The sequence below is a fragment of the Castanea sativa genome, chromosome 9, assembly GCF_040712315.1.
Source record: "Castanea sativa cultivar Marrone di Chiusa Pesio chromosome 9, ASM4071231v1".
NCBI classification, from domain to species: domain Eukaryota; kingdom Viridiplantae; phylum Streptophyta; class Magnoliopsida; order Fagales; family Fagaceae; genus Castanea; species Castanea sativa.
Window position 1 is genome coordinate 11,234,008 of NC_134021.1, and position 11,333 is coordinate 11,245,340.

Below are 11,333 nucleotides of genomic sequence, written 5' to 3' on the forward strand. Positions count from 1 at the left end.
CAAATGTCGTATGGCTAGAACAACCTCTGCACAAAGTGTTCAACCCCAAAACTCCACCAGAAAGAACACCCTTCCTTGCCAAGAATCTCTCTATTTTTTTTTTAGTGTATATTGCAGTAACTTGGATTGTGCCTGAATGAGTCTATTTATAGGCTCAATGGGCCTCACGAAATAACTACCCAAATTAATCTGATTAATTAGGTCCATTATTCTGATATAGTGGCACCTCCACCCCTCACTTTCTCCTTGGGCACGTATCTGACCCAATATTTGAGACAATTCATGTTAGCCCATTAATTACCAGAATTAAAAAGAACAAAATAGTCTCTCTCCTTTTCAATGTGGGATTAAACATTTTCACTAACTCCTTATCTTCCACATTCACCCCCACATCTTTACATTTATGTTATAACATTTATTCATTTTAATTATTTAATATTAAAATGCTCCAACAATCCCCCACTCATTTTAATATTAAATTTTTTAGTTAAAGAGAGATTACCAGGCAAAGATAGGTCACTATGCATCATGAAAGTGTGCTCTGCATTGAACCTTCACTTAGTAAAACAGCAATCTCAACTCCAGAGTCGCAGTGGTCTTTGACTTGAACTAGGACTGCTTTAGGGAAATTAAGCATTACTGCTTACACATAACAACCCAGGTGTTGACATGAGTTTTTATAGCTAGCACTTTACGGCCATGTACTGATCCCGGTTTCATTAGTGTATTTGAGATTAAGTCCAAATCTCATAGGGAGCGGTCCCACCCCCACAGTCACATAGGTGAAATTTTGTCAAGGGTGCTCCTGTAATTTTGACATCTCACTCATACGAGTTACAAATTTCATTAAGAGTTTTTTCCTCAACCTCTCCACATTACAGGATAAATGCACTTACATCATAGGGATGAACAATTAAAAAATTATTTACAAAATAAATAATTAAAAAATAAATTGTGCATTTCTTACGACCATCGTATGATTCGTTTTTCCCATTGAACCCAATTCTCAGGATCTCTGGTCCTTGGGTTGGGTATCCTCATACATGGCTCATGATTCTATGGACTTTAGTCTCATCCCCCTCGATGTATTCCAGACTCTATCTTTTGCCAAGGCCTTGGTAAATGGATCTGCAAGATTATCATTAGATTTAATATAATCCACAGTTATGATGCCACTACTCAAATAAGATCGCACGATACTGTGCTTTCTTCTTATAGGTCTGGATTTACCATTGTAATAACGGTTTTTAACTCTACCAATTGCAGCAGTGCTATCACAATGAATTAATATAGGTGGAATTGGCTTTTCCCAAAGTGGAATTTCATATAACAAATCTCTAAACCAATTTGCCTCTTCACTAACTGAAGCTAATGCTATTAATTCAGCTTCTATTGTTAAATTAGCAATTATTGTTTGCTTTTTAGATTTCCAACAAATGGCACCACTACCTAAGGTAAAAATATAACTAGTGGTAGAGAGAGAATCACCTGAAAAAGTATTTCAATCGGCATCACCAAAACCTTCAATCACAGCAGGGTACTTTTCATAAAATAAGCCATAGTTTTTTGTACCAATTAAATATCTCATGACTCGCTCAATAGCTAGCCAATGATCTTTACTAGGCTTGCTAGTAAATCTGCTTAGCACTCTTATTGCATATGCAATGACAGGTCTAGTACAACCAGTAGCATAACGCAAACTACCAATGATGCTAGCATAATCTTTTTTATTACAAATCTCATCATCATTATTCACAGGAAATAAATGAACACTAGAATCAAAAGGAGTAGCTACACTTTTGTGATCATGAAAATTATATTTTCTCAATATTTTATCAACATAATGTGATTGATTAAGATATATTCCATCACATGTTTTTGTAATTTTCATGCCCAAAATAAAATTAGCCTCACCAAGATCTTTCATATCAAAATGGCTTTTAAGCATATTTTTTGTCTCATTTATAACATGCATATTTGAGCCAAAAATCAACATATCATCCACATAGAGGCTAATAATAACATGTAAGTTATTCCATGATTTAGAATAAATACATTTATCACATTCATTTGATTTATAATTATTCTCAATCATGCAGGAATCAAAATTTTCATGCCACTTTTTAGGTGCTTGTTTTAAGTCATATAGGGATTTAGTTAGCTTACATACCTTGCTTTCTTGTCCAGGCTCTACAAAGCCTTCGGGTTGATCCATATAAATCTCTTCCTCTAGGTCTCCATTTAGAAAAGCAGTTTTTACATCCATTTGATGAATTTTCAAATAAAAAATTGCAGCAATAGCAATTAACAATCTAATAGATGTAATTCTTGTTACCGGAGAAAATGTATCAAAGAAATCAAGATCAGCTTTTTATTTAAAGCCTTTTGCAACAAGTCTAGCTTTAAACTTATCTATTGATCCATCTGGTTTCAACTTTTTTTCTAAGGACCCATTTACAACCTATGGTCTTACAACCCGGTGGAAGATCTACTAATTTTCAAGTTTTATTAGAAATTAGAAATTCCATCTCATCATTTACAGCCTCTTTCCAAAAAATAGTATCAGGTGATGTTAAAGCCTCTTTTAAATTTTGAGGATTTTTCTCAATGTTAAAAACATAATAATCAGGACCAAAATCTTTTTCAACTCTAGCTCTTTTACTTCTTCTAGGTTCTATTTCAAGATTTTCTTGATTTTATAGATGTGAAGTAGAAGAACTAGGTTGTGACAAAATATTTTCTTCACCCCCACTATTTTTCAATTGAAAATGAAATTTTTCTTCATGAAAAATTGCATCACCAGATTCAAAAATTATTTTGTTTTCAAGATCAAAAAATCTATAGGCTGCACTATTAAATGCATAACCAAGAAAAGCACAGGTTGTAGCTCTTATACCTAATTTAGGTATTTTAGGGTCAGTAAGCCTTACATAAGCAAGACAACCTCATACTCTCAAATATCCCAAATTTGGCTTTTGTCCTTTCCACATCTCAAAAGATGTGGTGTGTGACTTTTTATGTGGCACCCTATTTAAAACATGACATGCAGTTAAAATAGCTTCACCCAAAAAATGTAAAGGTGCACCAGATTCAATTAACATGGCATTTATTAACTTAATTAAAGTTCTATTTTTTCTTTCAGCCACACCATTAGAAGCAGGTGAATATGGTGCAGTAGTTTCATGGATAATTCCCAAAGACTGAACAAATGAGTTGAATGCGCTTAATTCATACTCATGGCCTCTATCACTTCTTATTCTTTTTATTTTTCTACCGAATTGATTTTCAACTTCTTTTAAAAAATCTTGAAATTTTTCAAAAGCATCACTTTTATTTTTCAACAAATAAATAGTTGTATATTTTGAGAAATTATCAATAAAAATGATAATATATCTATTTCCTCCACGAGTTAAAATTCCCTCAAATTCACATAAATCGGATTGAATTAACTCAAGCAATTCAGTATTTCTTACAACACTTTTATGAGGCATTTTTGTAATCTTAGCTTGACTACAAGTTTCACATTTTCCAAAATCTTTTGACAGTCTTGGAATTAATCCTATACTACTCATGATTCTCACATATCTATTATTTATATGACACAAACGAGCATGCCAAAAATTAACAGAAGAAAGCATATAAGCTGAACTAGTAGATGTTTTATTATTTTCAACATTGAATTTAAACATTCCATCAAAAGCATAACCCTTGCCCACAAGTAATCCCTTTTTAGTGATTACATAATTATCAGATTCCATAATTTGCTTGAAGCCAACCTTGTTAAGCAAAAAACTTGACATCAAATTCTTTCTCATGGATGGAGTGTAAAGTACATCTTTCAATGTTAGCACACGTCTAGAAGTGAATTTCAATTCAACCTCACCACTCCCAAGAACCTTGGTTTTGCTAGAGTCACCAAGCATAATAGTTTTTTCTTCTTCAAAAGGAGTGTACAACTTGAACCAATTTTTGTCATAGCAGACGTGCCTATTAGCACCAGAATCTGCCCACCACCCTTCAACATATTGCACCTTATTGATGTCTGTAATCATAGCCACTAAAGGCTCTTTAGTTACATTAGCCTACGGGACAGATTCATGTTTCCAAAATTTGCAAAATCGAGCAATATGTTCACTCTTGCCACAAACAAAACAGGATCTATTAAATTGATCTTGTGAAGGGGTCCTTGGTTCTTATTGTAATTTTTATTCAGGTTTCCCCTTCCTTGAGGTGATCTATTATTGTTTTTAAAGGCTTTCTTTTTTGGCTTCAATTGACCATTTCTAGGAAAATGATTTTTGGGCATATTATTATTAGATGAAATAAGGTTTACCTTTGTGGTGGAATTACCATTGCTCTCTTGTGTCATGAGTGCATATTGTCCTCTAGCCTCCTCCTCCACACGGATGCATGTGATCAAAGTTTTCAAGGATGTCTCCTTTTGCTTGTGCCGCAAAGTCTTTTGGAACTCCCTCCAAGATTGTCGTAGTTTGTCAATTATGCCAGCTACCACCAAATTGTCTCCGATCTTTATGCATTCGGATCTCAATTCTACTACAATCATTTGGAAGTCTTATGCTTGATCCACCACCGATTTTCCATCCACCATTTGGTAACGGAAAAATTTACTAGCAGCATACTTCTTTGCACCTGCTTCCTCGGTATCATACTTGCTTTGTAAAGCTTTCCAAATTTTTTTAGCAGACTTGTAAGTTGTATCATAATAATCATAGAAATGATCGGCAATACAATTCAATAGATAAGAGGGAAAATTATATTCATCTTTTGTATACTTATCTATTTTTTCTTGATGGAGAATATATTCTTCGTCACTCATCTCATCGGTAGGAATCTTTGATGGATTCTTCTCAGTGAGGATGTAGGCAATTTTGAGAAGGCTCAAGTAGAAGAGGACCTTTCCTTTCCACCTCTTGAAGTGGGCTCCCTTAAAGCGAAATGGCTTGTTAAGATCTCCAACAAGCTCATTTGGTTTCTCTTGTGTACACTCAATGTGTTGAATCTCCTTTATTGGTGCAAACACAATGGTAATGGAAATAACACGAAGAGAAACTGAAAAATACTTCTGAATTTTTATGAATTTAAAGAGAGAGATTACACGACACTATTTGGGCTGAGGCGCGACACTCGCTCTCTTTAAGGAGATTCAAGCCCTTGGTTGGCTAAACTTTGTAACTGGTGCAGACCGTCTCTGACTTGTCTCCCATAGGATACAACAACCCAACAAGTGTCGTATGACTAGAACAACCTCTGCATAAAGTGTTCGGGCCATTTACTCACCGACGGATATGGTAATTACTTTGAATGGGTTGTCAAGTAGGAGGATCCAAGGTGCTCATTCATTTCCAAATTTGACACCTCCACCCCTCACCTCCCCCTTGCGCACGTATCTGGCCCAATATTTGAGACAATTCATGTTAGCCCATTAATCACCACAATTAAAAAAAAAACAAAATAGACTCTCTCCTTTTCAATGTGGGATTAAACATTTTCACTAACTCCTCATCTTCCACATTCACTCCCACATCTTTACATTTATGTTATAACATTTATTCATTTTAATTATTTAATATTAAAATGCTTCAACACTAACTACTAACTAACTCCAAGCAAAGAATAGCACATCACTATCATCCAACACAACGGTGCTTGGATCCTCCTCTATAGGCATTGGGAAAAACCGATGCAATTTCTACAATTCCATTCAAAACAAAATGATTCATAAGCATTGAGCAAATAAATAAACAATTGATATATACAACAAACAAAATGAACATATATTTACCAGTGTCAATCTTAAAACCATCTATATCCTCCACATTATCCATGCACTCCCAAAGCTTTATTGGTCTTTTTTTCTTTGCATCCTTCAACCAATTTTGGGTACAAATAAGGGCTTCAACTGTATTAGGAGATAGTGAACTACGGAACGAATCCAAAACACACCCTTTGTACTAAAAGCAGACTTGGATGCAATTTTAGGGACATTAATAGCCAACACATCACAGGCAATTTGGGAAAGGACTCGATATCTAGAAGAATTCATTTTCCACAACATCAAGATGTCAAAATCTTCCATATCAGGGTCCTCAGAAGATTCCAACAAATACCTATCCAACTCAGATTTATTTTCCACACTATCCTCGTCCGCCAAGTGCTGCTTAAACCTATTATCATAAGTTTTAATGCGATCAGACAATGAAGCATTACCAACACTTGGCTTGGAGTCCCTAGACAATGAAGCATCACTACCACTAGAACTCGAAACTCAATTTTGACCCACTTTCTCCACATACAACCTCTTCAATGCATCATGAACCTTAGAGCTCATCTCATCCCTCTTGTCCTTTCCATACCACTCCATAAACCAAAACTTTAAATACTTCAATCTATACCTTGGGTCAAGAACAACAGCAACGAAAAGTATTAAATTGATATTATCCATACTTCCCCAATACTTATCATATTTTCTTTTCATCTCTACCGCCATACTCTTCAAGAGTGGATCCCCATCAACACTACACAACGGTTGCAATTGATTTTCAATACTAATTAGCTTATGGAAGTATGTATTAGAAGTGACAAACAAAGACCCTGAAAATCTAAGTGTCGCCTCATAAAATATGCCAAGAAATTTCACAAAGGTCTTGACATTTTCCCAATCAAGATAGTTAGGAGGACTAATGGGCTTTTTCCCATTCCCATCCGATTCACAAAAAAAAAGTTTGTAATACCCATCCTCCTCTTCCAACCTATCAAATGCTCTCACAAATTTCAAAGCACATTCTAACATGAGATAAGTGGAATTCCACCTTGTTGGCACATCAAAGGACAACAAACATTTGGCTTTGATTTTCTCATTTTCAACACATTCTTTAAACTTTTCAAATCTTGCGGGAGAGGCTCTCACATATCGCACCGCATTCCTAACTTTGACAATTGATTCATGAATGGACTTCAACCCACTTTGCACTATCAAATTCAAGATATGCACACAACAACGCATATGCATAAACTCACCACCCAAAATGCTACTATCTCTTTCTTTTGTTTTCTTCTTCACATATTAAATTGCCACATCATTAGAACTAGCATTGTCCGCGGTGATTGTAAACAATCGGTCTATACCCCACTTCAACAAACATGACTCAACCGTTCTACCTATGGTGTCCCCTTTGTGATTAGCTATAAGGCAAAAGTTCAAGATTTTCTTTTGGTAAGTCCAATCCCCATCAATGAAGTATGCTGTGACTACCATGTAGTTCAAGTTTTGTATGGATGTCCAAGTATCCGTTGTCACACAAACCCGTTGCCCAACAAAAGCCCTTCTCAAAATATCCACCTCACTAGAATAAATCTTCATACAAGCCCTTGCAATGGTAGTGCAATGGGGAATAAGAAACCTAGGCTCAACTATTTCCATAAATTCTTGAAAGCCTTGACGCTCCACAAATTTAAAAGGTAATTCATCAATGATGATCATCTTGCCAACGCTAACCTTATCTTCTCTTCACTATAGTTTGCAACCACTAACACATTTGAACCACTTTCCCCTTCTCTCTTCGCTTGGAAAGACAAAGTTTTTTGCTTATCATCACAGGGAAAATGCCACTTCTTACATTCCTTCATGTGTTGCAACATGCCCGAAGTACTATTTTTCTTACCATGACATATATATTGATTTTTACAATATTTGCATTGAGACCTAGGATTATCGGGATCAAAACTAGCCAACTTAATGAAGTGTTGTCATACTATAGATGGGTCTTTACCACCTTGTTTAGGTGATAGCGAGGGAAGTGATGCACAAAGTCCAATTGGTGCTGTAGAGTCGGGTGGGTTAGGGTTAGCACCAAGACTAGGAAGAGGTGGGTTAAGGTCCTGAGGTGCACCAAATCCAAGTGGAGCATCGACATCCATCTAATAAAAAAATTTCCAACCAACAAAAAAACAAAGTTTCCACAACAATATCAGATTATAATTTTTCCAGCAAATGCAATATCAAATAACTCACTCTCAATCAATGAATGTCACAACTAGATTCAATAATAGCAATAACTAATCAATTTATAAAATAAAAGCTAATTTTATATATAATTATATATAAACTTAAAGCAGTTGTTACTAAGTACTAAAAATTTAAAATCATAATGTTGAATATAGTGAGTGTTTAGTGATTACCTCTCAGTGAAGATATGAAAGTGTGAATTCTCTCAATCTCGTCTCCCTCAAAAATTAAAAGGCTGAAGAATGAAGAAAAAAAAAAGTTAGTGCTTACTACTTAGTAGACTATGACAAATAAATGCTGAAAAATTGATAACAACTAAACTGACAAGTGACAAGCATTATAACTAACAAGCATTAACTATAAGCATTAAGCAAAAGAGCATTATAAAACTACACTGTATAAATTAACTAAACTAACTAAATAAATAAATAACTAAAAACTAACTAAATAAATTAACTATCGCATGGGCTCATATAAATTAACCCAACTCAATGTGTGTCCACTGTCCACCCAATAAATTAACTATTGCACGGGCTCATAAAAAAAAAAAAAAAAAGTCCCCAACTCAATGTGTGTCCACTGTCCAGCCAAGGCCCAAGAGGAATCATATAAACTATAAAAGTATAAAGTACAGTCCCCACTCCCCACTTCTTAGTTCCTATCCAATATCCAAGTACCAAAAGACAAACACACTCTCTACTCTCTAGTATCTTCTCAGAAAGTCAGAATCTCAAAGCAACACTCTCTGCTTTTTCTACAAACAAACGTTAATGCCAGATGGCTTTGTCCAATCTTAGTACCTACAAGGCTACAACTACAAACACAATCTTTCTCACTCTGTTTCCATTAAAACCAAAAGAGAGGGTCTGATGGCATACCGTGGTTTGCGGCAGGCCCGCTGTGAGCTGCTACTGCTATGAGGCGTGACTCAGGCCGGTGAGACCGTGAGAGGCTAGAGGCCACTGGCGAGGTGAGAGCGAGAAAGAGAGTTAAGGGTCCCAAGTACGAATAGAGTGAATTTATAGTAAGGTATGTCTAAAAACCTACATAAAATGATGCTGTTTTGTGTGAGTATGTGTGTGTTTTTTTTAATAACTCAATACGACGACGTTTTAGTAAAAAAATTTAAAATAGATATACACCTAAACGATGTTGTATCCCTGATCTAAAAATATTTCTCTATTTCTGTTTGTATCGGTTCGGTTCGGCTCTACTTAGTGCTTGCTTTGCGTCTCCGATGTCCTCACCGCACCGGCATTGGAACTCCGTTCGCGTTCCGATCGCCGGCATCGGCTCTGTCGGTCGGTGCCAATGGCGGTGCGGGAGGGTCGGTGCCGGTTGGTGTTGTCAGCTCCGATGATGGTTTGACACTCCTAGTGTTAATCCATATAGTCGAATACTTGTGTGTTAACACAACACGAACCCGACACGCGAATACGAATTATCACCCCTAATTAAAAGTATAGTTTGTGTTTAGGGAGTAAATTGGAATTTTTTTTTTAATTCTTGGTAATATATGATACTAGTCATTGACCTGTGCGATGCACAGAATAGTTGAAATATTTGTAAAAATTTCAATTTGCATAAAGTTATGAGCACTTGACCCAACAAAAAAATTACAATTTAATAGAAATATAAAATACTAACACAAATATTGATAAGTGGCATAGCATGCACCATTACATAATAGAATAAAATGCATAATTAAAATGTTAGAAATACTGAATTCAATAGTATTGTATTTTCCGATGAAAGAATATACATGAATGCCTTTATATATGAAGCATATGAGTGCAGTACAAGTAAGAGTGTAGTACAAGAATGTCTGCTATACAAGTAATCTAGTTGGACCTAAAGCCCACAACACTATACATGTTAACAGCCCCCCTCAAACTCAAAGTGGATGTGAGACCAACTTGAGGTTGTCAACCAAAGTATGAAGGCGTCCCTTAGGATGTGACTTGGTGAAGATATCTGCAAGTTGATCTTTAAAGGAGACTGAGATCAACTTAAGAGCATCATGGACAAGATGATAATGGATAAAATGGCAATTGATCTTGATGTGTTTAGTTCGTTCATAGAAGACATCATTGTGAGCAATACGAATGGCACACTGGTTGTCACAATAGAGAGAAGTAGCAGAAGATGTAGACACACCTAAGTCTTTGAGAAGCCATTGTAGCCAAAGGAACTCAGATGTGGTATTAGCAATGGCACGATATTCTGCTTCAGTACTGGAGCGGGCCACATGAGTTTGTTTATTGCTATGCTAAGAAATCAGAGAATAACCAAGAAAAAAGCAATAACCAGTGATGAACCTGCGATCAGTGAGATCTCCTATCCTATCAGCATCAGAAAATGCACGGAGAATAAAAGGAGACTAAGCAGAGTAGAAAAGAATATAGAAGAGAGTGTCATTTAGGTATCAAAGAATGCATAGAACAGCAGCATAGTAAGTCGATCGTGGAGCAAACAGATACTGGCTCATCTAGTAAACAACATAGGAAATGTCTGAACAAGTGACAGTGAGATAAATTAGGCTGCTAACCAAGTATCTGTAAAGAGAGGGATTAGAAAATGTTCTCTCCTCTGAGGGAGTCAAATGCGTATTAAGCTCAACTGGAGTGTCAACAGTTTTACTATCAGTGAGTCCAGATCGAAGAGTTCAGAGTCATACTTGGCTTGAGTAATATAAAGTTCATCTGTAGAATGAATGATTTCAATACCCAAGAAGTAGCTGAGATGTCCAAGATCTTTCATCTCAAACTGCTGACTGAGAAAATCATTGAGTTCTTGAATACTACTGAGGTCATTGCTAGTTATGATCGTATTATCCACATACAAGAGAAGTAAAATAGTGTCTTTGTTAGTGCGACGAAGAAATAAGGCAAAATCATAATGACTGGCCATGTAACCCAAGCGAGAGATGGTAGAGTTGAATTTGGCAAACCAAGCTCATGAAGCTTGTTTAAGGCCATAAAGTGCATGTCGAAGGTGACAAACCTTGTTTGATTCAACAAAGAGACCAGAATGAGGTTGCATATAAACTTCTTCACTTAAATTCCCATTAAGGAATGCATTTTTGACATCCATCTGAAAAATGTCCCATTAATTGGCAGCAGCAACAGCTAAGAGGGCATGAACAGCAACCAGAGTAAAGGTCTCTTCATAATCAATCTCATACTTCTATGTAAAACTTTTTGCAACAAGACGAGTTTTGTAGCGTTCAATGGACCCATCAGAGCGAGTCTTAATCTTGTAGATTCACTTACAACCAACCACATATTTCCTAGGGGAAGTGTCACCA

General features: G+C 36.0%; 1 protein-coding gene across 1 annotated transcript; it reads right to left on the reverse strand.

The window, feature by feature from the left end:
• Positions 1 to 5,617: 5,617 nt before the first annotated feature.
• Positions 5,618 to 7,024, reverse strand: LOC142608743 (zinc finger BED domain-containing protein RICESLEEPER 2-like). Its single transcript, XM_075780428.1, has 3 exons — positions 6,318 to 7,024; positions 5,945 to 6,185; positions 5,618 to 5,710 (listed from the first exon to the last, which is right to left on the reverse strand). Exons 1-3 carry the CDS (start codon positions 7,022 to 7,024, stop codon positions 5,618 to 5,620), a joined length of 1,041 nt encoding a protein of 346 aa, XP_075636543.1.
• Positions 7,025 to 11,333: the final 4,309 nt, after the last annotated feature.

Excerpts from the sequence above, each read along its gene's own strand:
- LOC142608743 (XM_075780428.1), bottom strand. The coding sequence starts at position 7,024 with ATGCGTTGTTGTGTGCATATCTTGAATTTGATAGTGCAAAGTGGGTTG. Across the intron at positions 6,186-6,317 it reads GTTCATGATGCATTGAAGAG|GTTTAAGCAGCACTTGGCGG; the intron begins GTTGTATGTGGA and ends TTATGATAATAG. Across the intron at positions 5,711-5,944 it reads GTGTGTTTTGGATTCGTTCC|AAATTGCATCGGTTTTTCCC; the intron begins GTAGTTCACTAT and ends ATGGAATTGTAG.